We start from the raw sequence: 22,424 nt of genomic DNA, 5'->3' as shown, positions 1-22,424 counted from the left end.
TACATGTCATATTCAACACTATATAAACACTCTCAATAGACTACATGTCATATTCAACACTATATAAACACTCTCAATAGGCTACATGTCATATTCAACACTATATAAACACTCTCAATAGGCTACATGTCATATTCAACACTATGTAAACACTCTCAATAGACTACATGTCATATTAAACAGCATATAAACACTCTCAATAGACTACATGTCATATTCAACACTATATAAACACTCTCAATAGACTACATGTCATATTAAACAGCATATAAACACTCTCAATAGACTACATGTCATGTTAAACACTATATAAACACTCTCAATAGGCTACATGTCATATTAAACACTATATAAACACTCTCAATAGACTACATGTCATATTCAACACATATAAACACTCAATAGACTACATGTCATATTCAACACTATATAAACACTCTCAATAGACTACATGTCATATTAAACAGTATATAAACACTCTCAATAGACTACATGTCATATTCAACACTATATAAACACTCTCAATAGGCTACATGTCATATTCAACACTATATAAACACTCTCAATAGGCTACATGTCATATTCAACACTATATAAACACTCTCAATAGGCTACATGTCATATTCAACCTATATAAACACTCTCAATAGACTACATGTCATATTAAACACTATATAAACACTCTCAATAGGCTACATGTCATATTCAACACTATATAAACACTCTCAATAGACTACATGTCATATTCAACACTATATAAACACTCTCAATAGGCTACATGTCATATTCAACACTATATAAACACTCTCAATAGACTACATGTCATGTTAAACACTATATAAACACTCTCAATAGACTACATGTCATATTCAACACTATATAAACACTCTCAATAGACTACATGTCATGTTAAACACTATATAAACACTCTCAATAGACTACATGTCATGTTAAACAGCATATAAACACTCTCAATAGACTACATGTCATATTAAACACTATATAAACACTCTCAATAGACTACATGTCATATTCAACACTATGTAAACACTCTCAATAGACTACATGTCATGTTAAACACTCTCAATAGGCTACATGTCATATTCAACACTATATAAACACTCTCAATAGACTACATATCATATTCAACACTATATAAACACTCTCAATAGGCTACATGTCATATTCAACACTATATAAACACTCTCAATAGGCTACATGTCATATTCAACACTATATAAACACTCTCAATAGACTACATGTCATATTCAACACTATATAAACACTCTCAATAGGCTACATGTCATATTCAACACTATATAAACACCTCAATAGGCTACATGTCATATTAAACACTATATAAACACTCTCAATAGACTACATGTCATGTTAAACAGCTATATAAACACTCTCAATAGGCTACATGTCATATTCAACACTATATAAACACTCTCAATAGACTACATGTCATATTCAACACTATATAAACACTCTCAATAGACTACATGTCATATTCAACACTATATAAACACTCTCAATAGACTACATGTCATATTCAACACTATATAAACACTCTCAATAGGCTACATGTCATATTCAACACTATATAAACACTCTCAATAGACTACATGTCATATTCAACACTATATAAACACTCTCAATAGGCTACATGTCATATTCAACACTATATAAACACTCTCAATAGGCTACATGTCATATTCAACACTATATAAACACTCTCAATAGACTACATGTCATATTCAACACTATATAAACACTCTCAATAGGCTACATGTCATGTTAAACACTATATAAACACTCTCAATAGACTACATGTCATATTCAACACTATATAAACACTCTCAATAGACTACATGTCATATTCAACACTATATAAACACTCTCAATAGACTACATGTCATGTTAAACACTCTCAATAGACTACATGTCATATTCAACACTATATAAACACTCTCAATAGGCTACATGTCATGTTAAACACTATATAAACACTCTCAATAGGCTACATGTCATATTCAACACTATATAAACACTCTCAATAGGCTACATGTCATATTCAACACTATATAAACACTCTCAATAGACTACATGTCATATTAAACACTATATAAACACTCTCAATAGACTACATGTCATGTTAAACACTCAATAGACTACATGTCATATTAAACACTATATAAACACTCTCAATAGACTACATGTCATGTTAAACAGCATGTAAACACTCTAAATAGGTTAAGACCCAGACAGGGAGACCAACAATGAATTATTTAGGCTATATTATTTCAATTATTTCAAGGCTTCAGTCTACAAAGAAATACATTGTGAAACATTTGGGAGTGACTGGTATGGACATCAAGCACTCAGCATTTAAACAGCATTTAGTTGTATTTAATCATTATGGTCTATAAATGACGCATATAGTCTGTGACTTACTTAGAATTAAATACAAATTAAATTTAAAAGGACTTATTAGTGCTTTTAGAATTCATTTTTAGAACCAGGAGTTAGAACCAGGAGTTAGAACCAGGAGTTAGAACCAGGAGTTAGAACCAGGAGTTAGAACCAGGAGTTAGAACCAGGAGTTAGAACCAGGAGTTAGAACCAGGAGTTAGGCCAGTTGGTCTACAGGCTCATGTGACTGTGTCTGGAGAGCAGGACAGTGGTGAAGAACATCCTCTCCTCTCCAGAGCCATGGGATGATAAACACCCTTTAGGCCCCTCTATCCAGGCTGGGCAGAGATGCAGAGTTTATTTTCTATAGGAAGGCCCAAAGGCTTTTAGGTAAAACAACACAATCAAAACAGAAAGCTCCTTGAACATGGGAATATGCCAGGTCTATTGGGCCCAAATCAATTATGTCCGATTGTACATATAATATAACAAAAATGAAAACATTTAAGAGGTTGGAGTTTATGTTTATAAATACTTAAATGCTATAATTACAGTTATCTCAGTACACCATCATGCTTTCAGGATAGGTGTCTTTTCAGATTCCACTAATGATTCTTTAGTAGTGGACACTACATCACCACACTCCCTCTCTTTAGTAGTGGACACTACATCACCACACTCCTCTCTTTAGTAGTGGACACTACATCACCACACTCCCTCTCTTTAGTAGTGGACACTACATCACCACACTCCTCTCTTCTTTAGTAGTGGACACTACATCACCACGCTCCCTCTCTTCTTTAGTTGTGGACACTACATCACCACACTCCCTCTTCTTTAGTAGTGGACACTACATCACCACACTCCCTCTCTTCTTTAGTTGTGGACACTACATCACCACACTCCCTCTCTTCTTTAGTTGTGGACACTACATCACCACACTCCTCTCTTCTTTAGTAGTGGACACTACATCACCACACTCCTCTCTTCTTTAGTAGTGGACACTACATCACCACACTCCCTCTCTTCTTTAGTTGTGGACACTACACTCACCACACTCCCTCTCTTCTTTAGTTGTGGACACTACATCACCACACTCCCTCTCTTCTTTAGTAGTGGACACTACATCACCACACTACTCTCTCTTTAGTAGTGGACACTACATCACCACACTACCTCTCTTTAGTAGTGGACACTACATCACCACACTACCTCTCTTCTTTAGTTGTGGACACTACATCACCACACTACCTCTCTTCTTTAGTTGTGGACACTACATCACCACCACACTCCCTCTCTTCTTTAGTAGTGGACACTACATCACCACACTACCTCTCTTCTTTAGTTGTGGACACTACCTCACCACACTCCCTCTCTTCTTTAGTAGTGGACACTACATCACCACACTCCCTCTCTTCTTTAGTAGTGGACACTACATCACCACACTCACCTCTCTTCTTTAGTTGTGGACACTACATCACCACACTCCCTCTCTTCTTTAGTAGTGGACACTACATCACCACACTACCTCTCTTCTTTAGTTGTGGACACTACATCACCACACTCCCTCTCTTCTTTAGTTGTGGACACTACATCACCACACTCCCTCTCTTCTTTAGTAGTGGACACTACATCACCACACTCCTCTCTTCTTTAGTTGTGGACACTACATCACCACGCTCCCTCTCTTCTTTAGTAGTGGACACTACATCACCACACTCCTCTCTCTTTAGTAGTGGACACTACATCACCACACACTCCCTCTCTCTTTAGTAGTGGACACTACATCACCACACTCCTCTCTTCTTTAGTAGTGGACACTACATCACCACACTCCCTCTTCTTTAGTTGTGGACACTACATCACCACACTCCCTCTCTTTAGTTGTGGACACTACATCACCACACTCCCTCTCTTCTTTAGTTGTGGACACTACATCACCACACTCCCTCTCTTCTTTAGTTGTGGACACTACATCACCACGCTCCCTCTCTTCTTTAGTTGTGGACACTACATCACCACGCTCCCTCTCTTCTTTAGTTGTGGACACTACATCACCACACTACCTCTCTTCTTTAGTTGTGGACACTACATCACCACACTCCCTCTCTTCTTTAGTTGTGGACACTACATCACCACACTCCCTCTCTTCTTTAGTAGTGGACACTACATCACCACACTCCCTCTCTTCTTTAGTAGTGGACACTACATCACCACACTCCTCTCTTCTTTAGTAGTGGACACTACATCACCACACTCCCTCTCTTCTTTAGTTGTGGACACTACATCACCACACTCCCTCTCTTCTTTAGTTGTGGACACTACATCACCACCACTCCCTCTCTTCTTTAGTTGTGGACACTACATCACCACACTCCCTCTCTTCTTTAGTTGTGGACACTACATCACCACGCTCCCTCTCTTCTTTAGTAGTGGACACTACATCATCACCACACTCCCTCTCTTCTTTAGTAGTGGACACTACACCACCACCACACTCCCTCTCTTCTTTAGTAGTGGACACTACATCACCACCACACTCCCTCTCTTCTTTAGTTGTGGACACTACATCACCACACTCCCTCTCTTCTTTAGTAGTGGACACTACATCACCACACTCCCTCTCTTCTTTAGTTGTGGACACTCACATCACCACACTCCCTCTCTTCTTTAGTAGTGGACACTACATCACCACACTCCCTCTCTTCTTTAGTTGTGGACACTACATCACCACACTCCCTCTCTTCTTTAGTAGTGGACACTACATCACCACACTCCCTCTCTTCTTTAGTTGTGGACACTACATCACCACACTCCTCTCTTCTTTAGTTGTGGACACTACATCACCACACTCCCTCTCTTCTTTAGTAGTGGACACTACATCACCACGCTCCCTCTCTTCTTTAGTTGTGGACACTACATCACCACACTCCCTCTCTTCTTTAGTTGTGGACACTACATCACCACACTCCCTCTCTTCTTTAGTTGTGGACACTACATCACCACACTCCCTCTCTTCTTTAGTTGTGGACACTACATCACCACGCTCCCTCTCTTCTTTAGTTGTGGACACTACATCACCACACTCCCTCTCTTTAGTAGTGGACACTACATCACCACACTACCTCTCTTCTTTAGTTGTGGACACTACATCACCACACTCCCTCTCTTCTTTAGTAGTGGACACTACATCACCACACTCCCTCTTCTTTAGTTGTGGATACTACATCACCACACTCCTCTCTCTTTAGTAGTGGACACTACATCACCACACTCCCTCTCTTCTTTAGTTGTGGACACTACATCACCACACTCCTCTCTTCTTTAGTAGTGGACACTACATCACCACACTCCTCTCTTCTTTAGTTGTGGACACTACATCACCACACTCCCTCTCTTCTTTAGTAGTGGACACTACATCACCACACTCCCTCTCTTTAGTAGTGGACACTACATCACCACACTCCTCTCTTCTTTAGTTGTGGACACTACATCACCACACTCCTCTCTTCTTTAGTAGTGGACACTACATCACCACACTCCCTCTTCTTTAGTTGTGGACACTACATCACCACACTCCCTCTCTTCTTTAGTAGTGGACACTACATCACCACACTCCCTCTCTTCTTTAGTTGTGGACACTACATCACCACACTCCCTCTCTTCTTTAGTAGTGGACACTACATCACCACACTCCTCTCTTCTTTAGTAGTGGACACTACATCACCACACTCCCTCTCTTCTTTAGTTGTGGACACTACATCACCACACTCCCTCTTTAGTAGTGGACACTCATCCCCCTCTCTTCTTTAGTTGTGGACACTACATCACCACGCTCCCTCTCCTTTAGTAGTGGACACTACATCACCACGCTCCTCTCTTTAGTAGTGGACACTCCCTCTCTTGCTCTTGGTCCTCATCTTTATAAGTCACCTTGATTTATCACCTGTGTGTTTCATCAGTTTCTTTATGATAATATTTAGTGAACTACATGACAGCTAAAGCAAGGGGTCACAGCAACAGTACCAGTAGCTCCAGACCTACTAGGTGCATAGCTGGGCGCGAAGGCACGTACATCCTGAGCCTACACTCTGCGCTCCAGTCTTTAAGCTCGCTCTGACGCTCCAGCCTTGACATCTCGCTCTGCGCTCAGTCTTAACCTCGCTCTCGCTCAGTCTTTGCCCGCTCTCGCTCAGTTGCTGCGTCCAGTCTTTAACCTCGCTCTGCGCACACCCCTCTCTAGTCTTTAACCGTCTGCTCTGCGACTCCACTGCGCTCCAGCCTAACCTCGCTCTGCGCTCAGTCTTTAGCCTAGCTCTGACAGCTCCAGTCTTTAACCTCGCTCTGCGCTCCAGTCTTTAACCTCGCTCTGCGCTCCAGTCTTTGTAACCTCGCTCTGCGCTCCAGTCTTTAACGTCGCGCTCAGTCAACCTGCTGCGCTCCAGTCTTTGTAACCTCGCTCTGCGCTCCAGTCTTTAACCTCGCTCTGCGCTCCAGTCTTTAACCTCGCTCTGCAGCTCCAGCCTTTGTAACCTCGCTGCTGCTGCGCTCCAGTCTTTGTAACCCTGCAGCTCTGCGCTCCAGCCTTTGTAACCTCGCTCTGCGCTCCAGTCTTTGTAACCTCGCTCTGCGCTCCAGTCTTTAACCTCGCTCTGCGCTCCAGTCTTTGTAACCTCGCTCTGCGCTCCAGTCTTTTATCCTCGCTCTGCGCTCCAGTCTTTGTAACCTCGCTCTGCGCTCCAGTCTTTAACTCTCGCTCTGCGCTCCAGTCTTTAACCTCGCTCTGCGCTCCAGTCTTTGTAACCTCGCTCTGCGCTCCAGTCTTTAACCTCGCTCTGCGCTCCAGTCTTGTAACCTCGCTCTGCGCTCCAGTCTTTGTAATCTCGCTCTGCGCTCCAGTCTTTAACCTCGCTCTGCGCTCCAGTCTTTAACTCGCTCTGCGCTCCAGTCTTTAACCTCGCTCTGCGCTCCAGTCTTTGTAACCTCGCTCTGCGCTCCAGTCTTTGTAACCTCGCTCTGCGCTCCAGTCTTTGTAACCTCGCTCTGCGCTCCAGTCTCTTGTAACCTCGCTCTGCGCTCCAGTCTTTGTAACCTCGCTCTGCGCTCCAGTCTTTGTAACCTCGCTCTGCGCTCCAGTCTTTGTAACCTCGCTCTGCGCTCCAGTCTTTGTAACCTCGCTCTGCGCTCCAGTCTTTGTAACCTCGCTCAGCGCTCCAGTCCTGCGCTCCAGTCTTTAACTCCGCTCTGCGCTCCAGTCTTTGTAACCTCGCTCTGCGCTCCAGTCTTTGTAACCTCGCTCTGCGCTCCAGTCTTTGTAACCTCGCTCTGCGCTCCAGTCTTTAATCTCGCTCTGCGCTCCAGTCTTTAACCTCGCTCTGCACTCCAGTCTTTAACCTCGCTCTGCGCTCCAGTCTTTAACTCGCTCTCGCTCCAGTCTTTGTAACCCCGCTCTGCGCTCCAGTCTTTGTAACCTCGCTCTGCGCTCCAGTCTTTGTAACCTCGCTCTGCGCTCCAGCCTTTGTAACCTCGCTCTGCGCTCCAGTCTTTGTAACCTCCGCTCTGCGCTCCAGTCTTGTAACCTCGCTCTGCGCTCCAGTCTTTGTAACCTCGCTCTGCGCTCCGGCCTTTGTAACCTCGCTCTGCGCTCCAGTCTTTGTAATCTCGCTCTGCGCTCAGTCTTTAACTCGCTCTGCGCTCAGTCTTTAATCTCGCTCTGCGCTCCAGTCTTTGTAACCTCGCTCTGCGCTCCAGTCTTTGTAATCTCGCTCTGCGCTCCAGTCTTTAATCTCGCTCTGCGCTCCAGTCTTTGTAACCTCGCTCTGCGCTCCAGCCTTTGTAACCTCGCTCTGCGCTCCAGTCTTTGTAATCTCGCTCTGCGCTCCAGTCTTTGTAACCTCGCTCTGCGCTCCAGTCTTTGTAACCTCGCTCTGCGCTCCAGTCTTGTAACCTCGCTCTGCGCTCCAGTCTTGTAACCTCGCTCTGCGCTCAGTCTTTGTAACCTCGCTCTGCGCTCCAGTCTTTAACCTCGCTCTGCGCTCCAGTCTTTAACCTCGCTCTGCGCTCAGTCTTGTAACCTCGCTCTCGCTCAGTCTTTAACCTCGCTCTGCGCTCCAGTCTTTGTAACCTCGCTCTGCGCTCCAGTCTTTGTAACCTCGCTCTGCGCTCAGTCTTTAACCTCGCTCTGCGCTCCAGTCTTTGTAACCTCGCTCTGCGCTCCAGTCTTTAACCTCGCTCTGCGCTCAGTCTTGACCTCGCTCTGCGCTCCAGTCTTTGTAACCTCGCTCTGCGCTCCAGTCTTTAATCTCGCTCTGCGCTCCAGTCTTTGTAACCTCGCTCTGCGCTCCAGTCTTTGTAACCTCGCTCTGCGCTCCAGTCTTTGTAACCTCGCTCTGCGCTCCAGTCTTGTAACCTCGCTCTGCGCTCCAGTCTTTGTAACCTCGCTCTGCGCTCCAGTCTTGTAACCTCGCTCTGCGCTCAGTCTTTGTAACCTCGCTCTGCGCTCCAGTCTTCGTAACCTCGCTCGCTCAGTCTTTGTAACCTCGCTCTGCGTCAGTCTTTGTAACCTCGCTCTGCGCTCCAGTCTTTGTAACGCTTGCTGGCTCTGCGCTCAGTCTTTGCAACCTCGCTCTGCGCTCCAGCCTTTGTAACCTCGCTCTGCGCTCCAGTCTTTGTAACCTCGCTCTGCGCTCCAGTCTTTGTAACTCTCGCTCTGCGCTCCAGTCTTTGTAACCTCGCTCTGCGCTCCAGTCTTTGTAACCTCGCTCTGCGCTCCAGTCTTTAACCTCGCTCTGCGCTCCAGTCTTTGTAACCTCGCTCTGCGCTCAGTCTTTAGCAGCCTCGCTCTGCGCTCCAGTCTTTGTAACCTCGCTCTGCGCTCCAGTCTTTGAACCTCGCTCTGCGCTCCAGTCTTTGTAACCTCGCTCTGCGCTCCAGTCTTTGTAACCTCGCTCTGCGCTCCAGTCTTGTAACCTCGCTCTGCGCTCCAGTCTTTAACCTCGCTCTGCGCTCCAGTCTTTGTAACCTCGCTCTGCGCTCCAGTCTTTTAACCTCGCTCTGCGCTCAGTCTTTAACCTCGCTCTGCGCTCCAGTCTTTGTAACCTCGCTCTGCGCTCCAGTCTTTGTAACCTCGCTCTGCGCTCCAGTCTTTGCCCAACCTCGCTCTGCGCTCCAGCCTTTGTAACCTCGCTCTGCGCTCCAGTCTTTAATCTGCTCTACGCTCAGTCTTGTAACCTCGCTCTGCGCTCAGTCTTTAACCTCGCTCTGCGCTCCAGCCTTGTAACCTCGCTCTGCGCTCCAGTCTTGTAACCTCGCTCTGCGCTCCAGCCTTTGTAACCTCGCTCTGCGCTCAGTCTTTGAATCCGCTCTGCGCTCAGTCTTGTAACCTCGCTCTGCGCTCCAGTCTTTGTAACCTCGCTCTGCGCTCCAGCCTTTGTAACCTCGCTCTGCACTCAGTCTTTAACCTGCTCTGCACTCCAGTCTTTGTAACCTCGCTCTGCGCTCCAGTCTTTGTAACCTCGCTCTGCGCTCAGTCTTGTAGCCTCGCTCCTGACGCTCCAGCCAAGCTCTGCGCTCCAGTCTTTGCAACCTCGCTCTGCGCTCAGTCTTTGTAACCTCGCTCTGCGCTCCTAGTCTGTGTAACCTCGCTCTGCGCTCAGTCTTTAACCTCGCTCTGCGCTCCAGTCTTTAACCTCGCTCTGCGCTCAGTCTTTAATCTCGCTCTGCGCTCCAGTCTTTGTAACTCTCGCTCTGCGCTCCAGTCTTTGTAACCTCGCTCTGCGCTCCAGTCTTTGTAACCTCGCTCTGCGCTCCAGTCTTTGTAATCTCGCTCTGCGCTCCAGTCTTTAATCTCGCTCTGCGCTCCAGTCTTTGTAACCTCGCTCTGCGCTCCAGTCTTTAATCTTGCTCTGCGCTCCAGTCTTTAACCTCGCTCTGCGCTCCAGTCTTTGTAACCTCGCTCTGTGCTCCAGTCAAATTGGGCTCCATCTCTGCTCCGCTCACATTCACTGTTCCTTCCATAATGTGTTGTGTGTTTGTGTGTTCCAGCTCCTGGACAACGTTGAGAACAAAATGAAAGGCACCTGCGTGGAGGGAACCATCCCCAAACTGTTCAGAGGAAAGATGGTGGTACGTTCACATTCTGTCTCCCTCTCTCCCCGTTGTCTGTCCTATATCCAGTGTAACTGTTTCTCTCTCTCCAGTGTAACTGTGTCTCTCTCTCCAGTCCTATATCCAGTGTAACTGTCTCTCTCTCTCTAGTCCTATATCCAGTGTAACTATCTCTCTCTCTCTCTCTCTAGTCCTATATCCAGTGTAACTGTGTCTCTCTCTCTCTCTCTAGTCCTATATCCAGTGTAACTGTGCTCTCTCTCTCTCTAGTCCTATATCCAGTGTAACTGGCTCTCTCTCTCTAGTCCTATATCCAGTGTAACTGTCTCTCTCTCTCTCTCTCTCTAGTCCTATATCCAGTGTAACTGTGTCTTCTCTCTCTCTCTCTAGTCCTATATCCAGTGTAACTGTGTCTCTCTCTCTCTCTCTCTAGTCCTATATCCAGTGTAACTGTGTCTCGTCTCTCTCTAGTCCTATATCCAGTGTAACTGTGTGTTGTCTCTCTCTCTCTAGTCCTATATCCAGTGTAACTGTGTGTCTGTCTCTCTCTAGTCCTATATCCAGTGTAACTGTGTCTTCTCTCTCTCTAGTCCTATATCCAGTGTAACTGTGTGTTGTCTCTCTCTAGTCCTATATCCAGTGTAACTGTGTGTCTCTCTCTCTCTCTAGTCCTATATCCAGTGTAACTGTGTGTTGTCTCTCTCTAGTCCTATATCCAGTGTAACTGTGTGTCTCTCTCTCTCTAGTCCTATATCCAGTGTAACTGTGTGTTGTCTCTCTCTAGTCCTATATCCAGTGTAACTGTGTGTTGTCTCTCTCTAGTCCTATATCCAGTGTAACTGTGTGTTGTCTCTCTCTAGTCCTATATCCAGTGTAACTGTGTGTTGTCTCTCTCTAGTCCTATATCCAGTGTAACTGTGTGTTGTCTCTCTCTAGTCCTATATCCAGTGTAACTGTGTGTTGTCTCTCTCTAGTCCTATATCCAGTGTAACTGTGTGTCTCTCTCTCTCTCAGTCCTATATCCAGTGTAACTGTGTGTTGTCTCTCTCCAGTCCTATATCCAGTGTAACTGTGTGTTGTCTCTCTCTAGTCCTATATCCAGTGTAACTGTGTCTCTCTCTCTCTCTCTAGTCCTATATCCAGTGTAAGCACGTTGACTACCGGTCAGAGCGGATAGAGGATTACTACGACATCCAGCTCAGTATCAAAGGAAAGAAAAACAGTGAGTATCAATCCCCTTTCCTTCTCTGGGGTTATTGGGTGTGAGTCATATCGCTCCAGTCTCCGGTCCTTATACAGGGGGCTCTGCTTTGAGTCATATCGCTCCAGTCTCCGTCCTTTATACAGGGGGGGTTTCTGCTTTGAGTCATATCGCTCCAGTCTCCGTCCTTATACAGGGGGGTTTCTGCTTTGAGTCATATCGCTCCAGTCTCCGTCCTTATACAGGGGGGTTTCTGCTTTGAGTCATATCGCTCCAGTCTCCGTCCTTATACAGGGGGTTTCTGCTTTGAGTCATATCGCTCCAGTCTCCGTCCTTATACAGGGGGGTTCTGCTTTGAGTCATATCGCTCCAGTCTCCGTCCTTATACAGGGGGGTTTCTGCTTTGAGTCATATCGCTCCAGTCTCCGTCCTTATACAGGGGGGTCTCTGCTTTGAGTCATATCGCTCCAGTCTCTGTCCTTATACAGGGGGTTTCTGCTTTGAGTCATATCGCTCCACTCTCCGTCCTTATACAGGGGGGGGGTTTCTGCTTTGAGTCATATCGCTCCAGTCTCCGTCCTTATACAGAGGGGGTTTCTGCTTTGAGTCATATCGCTCCAGTCTCCATCCTTATACAGGGGGGGGGTTTCTGCTTTGAAAAGGGGCTTTATGTGGTGGGTGCAGTCGTCCTGTCGGCGCGCCTGGATCTTAGAGACGTTTAGAGGCCCCCATCTTGGTGGTGTAGACAAATGATCAAGTTTCCTTTTAACCAATTACATGCAATTCCACAATTATAGTGTTTTTCCGACAATCTCCTTGCTGTCCATTCATTCAGCTCATGACCACTAGTGAGGCAGCATTGCTCTGGCTACTATAAGCACAAAAAACTAGTAACATAATAAACGTAACATTAAAATATATAAAATATCATCAGTGGCTGACTGGCCAATAGAAGCTGATAATGGAACATGTGACCTCAGTTTAGGTTAGCCGCTGATAGTGCAAACCGGGCCGGGCGGGGACCGGGCCGGCGGGGTGGGGAGACCGGGCCGGAGGGGTGGGGAGACCGGGCCGGCGGGGTGGGGAGACCGGGCCGGCGGGGTGGGGAGACCGGGGTGGGGAGACCGGGCCGGCGGGAGTGGGAGACCGGGCCGGAGGGGTGGGGAGACCGGGCCGGCGGGGTGGGGAGACCGGGCCGGCGGGAGACCGGGCCGGCGGGGTGGGGGAGACCGGGCCGGGGAGACCGGGGTGGGGAGATCGGGCCGGCGGGGTATGAATAGTGGACACACAGAGAAGACTAGCCTGCTAGGAATTAGAATTAAACAAAACAGATCCTTGACTCTCTAAACAAATTAATATATATTATTTATTTATTATTTAATGCAATTAATAATTTACACTCGTTTATTCACCTTATCAGGCATGTTAGCCACCTTGCAGGTTGATATGCATCTGATGCTGATGCTAAAGGGGATACCTGGCAACGTTCTCTAGCGTGTTCTGGATAGGCTGGAAGGCCAGGCTGTTCTAGGGTTTATCTGAGTTCCACATGCAGAAGGCCTGTACTCCCTGTGTCCTTAATGCTGAGTGCTTCAAATCACATTTCCACTGTCTTTGGTATGACTCGCACGGGGATGGAACTCCCAACCTTTAGAACTCATGGCAGACACTCTAACCTCAGTGTGGCATGTGTGTGTGGTCCTTTGCTGTGTGTGTGTGTGTGTGTGGTGTGTGTGTGTGTGTGTGTGTGGGGCTAACTGTTTGCTCTCTCTCTCAGTCTTTGAGTCCTTTAAGGACTATGTCGCCGTGGAGCAGCTTGACGGAGACAACAAATACGACGCAGGAGAACACGGCCTACAGGTGAGGCCTTATTCAGGCTTTATAAAGGCCTTATGTATGGTTAAGATGCTTTATATGGCTACAGGTGAGGCCTTATGCAGGCTTTATAAAGGCCTTATGTATGGTTAAGATGCTTCATATGGCTACAGGTGAGGCCTTATGCAGGCTTTATAAAGGCCTTATGTATGGTTAAGATGCTTTATATGGCTACAGGTGAGGCCTTATGCAGGCTTTATAAAGGCCTTATGTATGGTTAAGATGCTGTGGTATGGTCTCTGGTCCTGTATAGATCTACACATACTCTCTGTCTAGATTCAGACCTGGGGGTCTTTGGTCCTTTATAATCTACACATACTCTCTGTCTAGATTCAGACCTGGGGGTCTCTGGTCCTGTATAATCTACACATACTCTCTGTCTAGATTCAGACCTGTGGGGTCTCTAGTCCTGTATAATCTACACATACTCTCTGTCTAGATTCAGACCTGGGGGGTCTAGATTCAGACCTGGGGGTCTCTGGTCCTGTATAATCTACACATACTCTCTGTCTCAGATTCAGACCTGGGAGGTCTCTGGTCCTTTATAATCTACACATACTCTCTGTCTAGATTCAGACCTGGGGGGTCTAGATTCAGACCTGGGGGGTCTAGATTCAGGCCTGGGGGTCTAGATTCAGACCTGGGGAGTCTAGATTCAGACTCTGGGGTCTAGATTCAGACCTGGGGGTCTCTAGATTCGATGACCTGGGTACGTCTAGATTCAGACCTGGGGGTCTAGATTCAGACCTGGGGGTCTCTGGTCCTGTATAATCTACACATACTCTCTGTCTAGATTCAGACCTGGGGGTCTAGATTCAGACCTGGGATGTTTCTGGTCCTTTATAATCTACACATATCTCTCTGTCTAGATTCAGACCTGGGAGGTCTCTGGTCCTTTATAATCTACACATACTCTCTGTCTAGATTCAGACCTGGGGGTCTCTGGTCCTTTATAATCTACACATACTCTCTGTCTAGATTCAGACCTGGGGGTCTCTGGGTCCTGTATAATCTACACATACTCTCTGTCTAGATTCAGACCTGGGGGTCTCTGGTCCTGTATAATCTACACATACTCTCTGTCTAGATTCAGACCTGGGGGTCTAGATTCAGACCTGGGGGTCTCTGGTCCTGTATAATCTACACATACTCTCTGTCTAGATTCAGACCTGGGGGTCTCTGGTCCTGTATAATCTACACATACTCTCTGTCTAGATTCAGACCTGGGGGTCTAGATTCAGACCTGGGGGGTCTAGATTCAGACCTGGGGGGGTCTCTGGTCCTGTATAATCTACACATACTCTCTGTCTAGATTCAGACCTGGGGGGTCTCTGGTCCTGTATAATCTACACATACTCTCTGTCTAGATTCAGACCTGGGGGGTCTAGATTCAGACCTGGGGGTCTCTGGTCCTTTATAATCTAACATACTCTCTGTCTAGATTCAGGCCTGGGGGTCTAGATTCAGGCCTGGGGGGTCTAGATTCAGGCCTGGGGGTCTAGATTCAGACCTGGGGGTCTAGATTCAGACCTGGGGGTCTCTGGTCCTGTATAATCTACACATACTCTCTGTCTAGATTCAGACCTGGGGGTCTAGATTCAGACCTGGGGGTCTCTGGTCCTGTATAATCTACACATACTCTCTGTCTAGATTCAGGCCTGGGGGGTCTAGATTCAGGCCTGGGGGTCTAGATTCAGGCCTGGGGGGTCTAGATTCAGACCTGGGGGTCTAGATTCAGACCTGGGGGGTCTAGATTCAGACCTGGGGGTCTCTGGTCCTGTATAATCTACACATACTCTCTGTCTAGATTCAGACCTGGGGGTCTAGATTCAGACCTGGGATGTTTCTGGTCCTGTATAATCTACACATACTCTCTGTCTAGATTCAGACCTGGGAGGTCTCTGGTCCTGTATAATCTACACATACTCTCTGTCTAGATTCAGACCTGGGGGGTCTCTGGTCCTTTATAATCTACACATACTCTCTGTCTAGATTCAGACCTGGGGGGTCTCTGGTCCTGTATAATCTACACATACTCTCTGTCTAGATTCAGACCTGGGGGGTCTCTGGTCCTATATAATCTACACATACTCTCTGTCTAGATTCAGACCTGGGGGGTCTAGATTCAGACCTGGGGGTCTCTGGTCCTGTATAATCTACACATACTCTCTGTCTAGATTCAGACCTGGGGGTCTCTGAGTCCTGTATAATCTACACATACTCTCTGTCTAGATTCAGACCTGGGGGGTCTCTGGTCCTGTATAATCTACACATACTCTCTGTCTAGATTCAGACCTGGGGGGTCTCTGGTCCTGTATAATCTACACATACTCTCTGTCTAGATTCAGACCTGGGGGGTCTAGATTCAGACCTAGGAGTCTAGATTCAGACCTGGGGGTCTCTGGTCCTGTATAATCTACACATACTCTCTGTCTAGATTCAGACCTGGGGGGTCTAGATTCAGACCTGGGGGTCTCTGGTCCTGTATAATCTACACATACTCTCTGTCTAGATTCAGACCTGGGGGTCTCTGGTCCTTTATAATCTACACATACTCTCTGTCTAGATTCAGACCTGGGGGTCTCTGGTCCTGTATAATCTACACATACTCTCTGTCTAGATTCAGACCTGGGGGGTCTTCTGGTCCTGTGTATAATCTACACATACTCTCTGTCTAGATTCAGACCTGGGGGGTCTAGATTCAGACCTGGGGTCTCTGGTCCTTCTAATCTACACATACTCTCTGTCTAGATTCAGACCTGGGGGTCTCAGATTCAGACCTGGGAGGTCTCTGGTCCTGTATAATCTACACATACTCTCTGTCTAGATTCAGACCTGGGGGTCTCTGGTCCTGTATAATCTACACATACTCTCTGTCTAGATTCAGACCTGGGGGCCTCTAGTCCTGTATAATCTACACATACTGTCTGTCTAGATTCAGACCTGGGGGTCTAGATTCAGACCTGGGGGTCTCTGGTCCTTCTAATCTACATACTCTCTGTCTAGATTCAGGCCTGGGGGTCTATATTCAGACCTGGGGGTCTCTGTCCTTTATAATCTACACATACTCTCTGTCTAGATTCAGACCTGGGAGGTCTCTGGTCCTATATAATCTACACATACTCTCTGTCTAGATTCAGACCTGGGGGGTCTAGATTCAGGCCTGGGGGTCTAGATTCAGGCCTGGGGGGTCTAGATTCAGACCTGGGGATCTAGATTCAGGCCTGGGGGCCTCTGGTCCTGTATAATCTACTGGAGGAAGGACACATGGATGATGAGTCAGTAGACTTAGCGGTTCATGTGTGTGATTTCAGGAAGCGGAGAAGGGTGTGAAGTTCCTGACTTTCCCTCCCATACTGCACCTGCAGCTGATGAGGTTCATGTACGACCCTCAGACCGACCAAAACATCAAGATCAACGACAGGTACACGCACACCTACACACCTGTCTAAACACGGAGATTCCACAGGGAAACTGACGATACCAAACGTTAAGAACAACTTCCTAATATTGAGTTGCATCCCCGTTTGCCCTCAGAACAGCCTCAAATCATCAGGCGTGGACTCTACAAGGTGTTGAAAGCGTTCCACAGGGATGCTGGCCCATGTTGACTCTACAAGGTGTTGAAGCGTTCCACAGGGATGCAGGCCCATGTTGACTCTACAAGGTGTTGAAAGCGTTCCACAGGGATGCTGGCCCATGTTGACTCTACAAGGTGTTGAAAGTGTTCCACAGGGATGCTGGCCCATGTTGACTCTACAAGGTGTTGAAAGCGTTCCACAGGGATGCTGGCCCCATGTTGACTCTACAAGGTGTTGAAAGTGTTCCACAGGGATGCTGGCCCCATGTTGACTCTACAAGGTGTTGAAAGCGTTCCACAGGGATGCTGCCCATGTTGACTCTACAAGGTGTTGAAAGCGTTCCACAGGGATGCTGGCCCATGTTGACTCTACAAGGTGTTGAAAGCGTTCCACAGGGATGCTGGCCCATGTTGACTACAAGGTGTTGAAAGCGTTCCACGGGGATGCTGGCCCATGTTGACTCTACAAGGTGTTGAAAGTGTTCCACAGGGATGCTGGCCCCATGTTGACTCTACAGGGTGTTGAAAGCGTTCCACAGGGATGCTGGCCCATGTTGACTCTACAAGGTGTTGAAAGCGTTCCACAGGGATGCTGGCCCATGTTGACTCTACAACAAGGTGTTGAAAGCCTTCCACATGGATGCCTGGCCTATGTTGACTCTACAAGGTGTTGAAAGCGTTCCACAGGGATGCTGGCCCATGTTGACTCTACAAGGTGTTGAAAGGGTTCCACAGGGATGCTGGCCCATGTTGACTCTACAAGGTGTTGAAGGGTTCCACAGGATGCTGGCCCATGTTGACTCTACAAGGTGTTGAAAGCGTTCCACAGGGATGCTGCCCCATGTTGACTCTACAAGGTGTTGAAAGCGTTCCACAGGGATGCTGGCCCCATGTTGACTCTACAAGGTGTCGAAAGCGTTCTGGGGATGCTGGCCCATGTTTGGCTTTCCAATGCTTTCCACAGTTGTGTCCAGTTGGCTGGATGTCCTTTAGGTGGGGGACCATTCTTGATACACACGGGGAAACTGTTGAGCGTGAAAAACCCAACCAGTGTTGCAGTTTTTGACACAAAACGGTGCGCCTGGCACCTACTACCCTACCCCGTTCAAAGGCACTTAAATATGTTGTCTTGCCCATTCACCCTCCGAATGGCAACACATACACAATCCATGTCTCAAGGCTTAAAGATCATTCTTTAACCTTTCTCCCCTTCATCTACACTGATAGAAGCTCAAAGAGAAGCTTCAACACAGGAGGAACATGGACACCATAATATTAATCACAAAAATACCTTCCTTCCTCTGCCCCCCTCTCTGTCCCACCCCCTCTCTGTCTCGCCCCCCCTCTCTGTCTCGCCCCCCCTCTCTGCTCTCGCCCCCCCTCTCTGTCTCGCCCCCCTCTCTGTCTCGCCCCCTCTCGTCTCGCCCCCTCTCTCTGTCTCGCCCCCTCCTCTCTGTCTCGCCCCCTCTCCGTCTCTGCTCCCTCTCCGCCCCGCCCTCCTCTCTGTCTCGCGCCCCCCTCTCTCTCTCGCCTCCCTCTCTGTCTCGCCCTCCTCTCTGTCTCGCCCTCTGTCTCGCCTCCTCTCGTCTCGCCCCTCCTCTCTGTCTCGCCCCCTCCTCCGTCTCGCCCTCCTCTCTGCCTCCCTCCTCCTCTCTGTCTCGCCCCCCTCCTCTGTCTCGCCCCCTCTCTCTGTCTCGCCCCCTCCTCTCTGTCTCGCCCCTCCTCTCTGTCTCGCCCCCCTCTCTCTGTCTCGCCCCCTCCTCTCTGTCTCGCCCCCCTCCTCTCTGTCTCGCCCCCCTCCTCTCTGTCTCGCCCCTCCTCTCTGTCTGCCGCCCCCTCCTCTCTGTCTCGCCCCCTCCTCTCTGTCTCGCCCCTCCTCTCTGTCTCGCCCCTCCTCTCTGTCTCGCCCCCTCCTCTCTGTCTCGCCCCCTCCTCTCTGTCTCGCCCCCTCCCTCTCTGTCTCGCCCCCTCCTCTCTGTCTCGCCCCCCTCCTCTCTGTCTCGCCCCCCTCTCTGTCTCGCCCTCCTCTCTGTCTCGCCCCCTCCTCTCTGTCTCGCCCCCTCTCCTCTCTGTCTCGCCCCCTCCTCTCTGTCTCGCCCCCCTCCTCTCTGTCTCGCCCCCCTCCTCTCTGTCTCGCCCCCTCCTCTCTGTCTCGCCCCCTCCTCTCTGTCTCGCCCCCCTCCTCTCTGTCTCGCCCCCCCTCCTCTCTGTCTCGCCCCCTCCTCTCTGTCTCGCCCCCTCCTCTCTGTCTCGCCCCCTCCTCTCTGTCTCGCCCCCTCCTCTCTGTCTCGCCCCCTCCTCTCTGTCTCGCCCCCTCCTCTGTCTCGCCCCTCCTCTCTGTCTCGCCCCCCTCCTCTGTCTCGCCCCCTCCTCTCGTCTCGCCCCCTCCTCTCTGTCTCGCCCCCTCCTCTCTGTCTCGCCGCCCCTCCTCTCTGTCTCGCCGCCCCTCCTCTCTGTCTCGCGCCCCTCCTCTCTGTCTCGCCGCCCCTCCTTCTGTCTCGCCGCCCCCCCTCTCTGTCTCGCCCCCTCCTCTCTGTCTCGCCCCCTCCTCTCTGTCTCGCCCCCCCTCCTCTCTGTCTCGCCCCCTCCTCTCTGTCTCGCCCCCTCCTCTCTGTCTCGCCCCCCCTCTCTGTCTCGCCCTCCTCGCTCCCTCCTCTCTCTGTCTCGCCCCCTCCTCTCTGTCTCGCCCCCTCCTCTCTGTCTCGCCCCCTCCTCTCTGTCTCGCCCCCTCCTCTCTGTCTCGCCCCCTCCTCTCTGTCTCGCCGCCCCTCCTCTCTGTCTCGCGCCCCTCCTCTCTGTCTCGCCCCCTCCTCTCTCTCGCCCCCTCCTCTCTCTCGCCCCCTCCTCTCTGTCTCACCCCCTCCTCTCTCTCTCTCTCGCCCCCTCCTCTCTGTCTCGCCCCCCTCCTCTCTGTCTCGCGCCCCTCCTCTCTGTGCCCCCCTCCTCTCGTCTCCCCCTCCTCTCTGTCTCCCCCTCCTCTCGTCTCCCCTCCTCTCTGTCTCGCCGCCCCTCCTCTCTGTCTCGCCCCTCCTCTCTCTCGCCCCTCCTCTCTGTCTCTCCTCTCTCTCTCCCCCTCCTCTCTGTCCGCCCCTCCTCTCTCTCGCCTCCTCCTCTCTGTCTCTCCTCCTCTCTGTCTCGTCTCTCTGTGTCTCTCCTCCCCTCCTCTCTCTGTCTCTCCTCCCCTCCTCTCTGTCTCTCCTCCCCTCCCAGGTTTGAGTTTCCGGAGCAGCTTCCCTGGATGAGTTTCTCCAGAAGACTGACTCTAAGGACCCGGCCAACTACATCCTGCATGCCGTGCTGGTCCACAGTGGAGACAACCACGGAGGACACTATGTCGTCTACCTCAACCCCAAAGGAGACGGAAAAGTCAGCGTCAAGGAGCCCATCGTGAGTCCCCCAACCCACCGATCAGTTAGCAGTAGTATATTGGATCATTAAAAATGGGGCTTAAGAACTACTGTTGTTTTTGTCAACCTGAAAGGTGTTTTTATCATGTTATTAACACAGCGAGGGGAAATGATGTCATAATATGCAGCCAACACTCTGCTCACGTGTCCTGAGAGATGATGTCATAATATGCAGCCAACACTCTGCTCACGTGTCCTGAGAGATGTCATAATATGCAGCCAACACTCTGCTCACGTGTCCCGAGAGATGATGTCATAATATGCAGCCAACACTCTGCTCACGTGTCCTGAGAGATGATGTCATAATATGCAGCCAACACTCTGCTCACGTGTCCTGAGAGATGATGTCATAATATGCAGCCAACACTCTGCTCACGTGTCCTGAGAGATGATGTCATAATATGCAGCCAACACTCTGCTCACGTGTCCTGAGCGATGATGTCATAATATGCAGCCAACACTCTGCTCACGTGTCCTGAGAGATGATGTCATAATGAGATGCATGCAATGACGGTACATAAACTGTTTTCTTAATAAGGAACATCTGTTCTCTCTGTCTCTCTCCTTCCTCTCCAGTGGTGTAAGTTTGATGATGACGTGGTGTCACGGTGCACCAAGGAGGAAGCCATTGAACACAACTACGGTGGCCATGACGACGACCTGTCAGTACGTCACTGCACCAACGCTTACATGCTGGTGTACATCCGCGAGTCCAAACTCAGTAAGTCACCTTGTGGTGGTGGTCTACCACTCAGTAAGTCACCTTGTGGTGGTGGTCTACCACTCAGTAAGTCACCTTGTGGTGGTGGTCTACCACTCAGTAAGTCACCTTGTGGTGGTGGTCTACCACTCAGTAAGTCACCTTGTGGTGGTGGTCTACCACTCAGTAAGTCACCTTGTGGTGGTGGTCTACCACTCAGTAAGTCACCTTGTGGTGGTGGTCTACCACTCAGTAAGTCACCTTGTGGTGGTGGTCTACCACTCAGTAAGTCACCTTGTGGTGGTGGTCTACCACTCAGTAAGTCACCTTGTGGTGGTGGTCTACCACTCAGTAAGTCACCTTGTGGTGGTGGTCTACCACTCCACTTAAGTAAGTCACCTTGTGGTGGTGGTCTACCACTCAGTAAGACACCTTGTGGTGGTGGTCTACCACTCAGTAAGTCACCTTGTGGTGGTGGTCTACCACTCAGTAAGTCACCTTGTGGTGGTGGTCTACCACTCAGTAAGTCACCTTGTGGTGGTGGTCTACCACTCAGTAAGTCACCTTGTGGTGGTGGTCTACCACTCAGTAAGTCACCTTGTGGTGGTGGTCTACCACTCAGTAAGTCACCTTGTGGTGGTGGTCTACCACTCAGTAAGTCACCTTGTGGTGGTGGTCTACCACTCAGTAAGTCACCTTGTGGTGGTGGTCTACCACTCAGTAAGTCACCTTGTGGTGGTGGTCTACCACTCAGTAAGTCACCTTGTGGTGGTGGTCTACCACTCAGTAAGTCACCTTGTGGTGGTGGTCTACCACTCAGTAAGTCACCTTGTGGTGGTGGTCTACCACTCAGTAAGTCACCTTGTGGTGGTGGTCTACCACTCAGTAAGTCACCTTGTGGTGGTGGTCTACCACTCAGTAAGTCACCTTGTGGTGGTGGTCTACCACTCAGTAAGTCACCTTGTGGTGGTGGTCTACCACTCAGTAAGTCACCTTGTGGTGCTGACTTTTTGCTCTATGAAGCCTCACTCACTAAGCCAATGCTATGAACCCTTATACTACCTTTTGTAGCACATGATTAGATAACCCTGTGTTTACCCGTCTCCCCCAGGTGAGGTATTGTTAGGTAACCCTGTGTTC

At 49.0% G+C, this 22,424-nt stretch overlaps 1 protein-coding gene across 1 annotated transcript; it reads left to right on the top strand.

Moving 5' to 3' along the window:
• Positions 1–10,438: 10,438 nt before the first annotated feature.
• Positions 10,439–22,400, top strand: LOC135535935 (ubiquitin carboxyl-terminal hydrolase 7-like; the record flags this gene model as incomplete). Its single annotated transcript, XM_064962343.1, has 7 exons — positions 10,439–10,539; positions 11,653–11,743; positions 13,500–13,582; positions 16,912–17,021; positions 20,388–20,484; positions 21,161–21,305; positions 22,396–22,400. Coding segments are annotated over exons 1-7 (588 nt in total), but the record flags the coding sequence as incomplete, so codon positions are not given.
• Positions 22,401–22,424: the final 24 nt, after the last annotated feature.

Source organism: Oncorhynchus masou, unplaced genomic scaffold, assembly GCF_036934945.1.
Source record: "Oncorhynchus masou masou isolate Uvic2021 unplaced genomic scaffold, UVic_Omas_1.1 unplaced_scaffold_5331, whole genome shotgun sequence".
Taxonomy (NCBI): Eukaryota; Metazoa; Chordata; class Actinopteri; order Salmoniformes; family Salmonidae; genus Oncorhynchus; species Oncorhynchus masou.
This window is presented reverse-complemented; position numbering and strand designations above follow the sequence as displayed.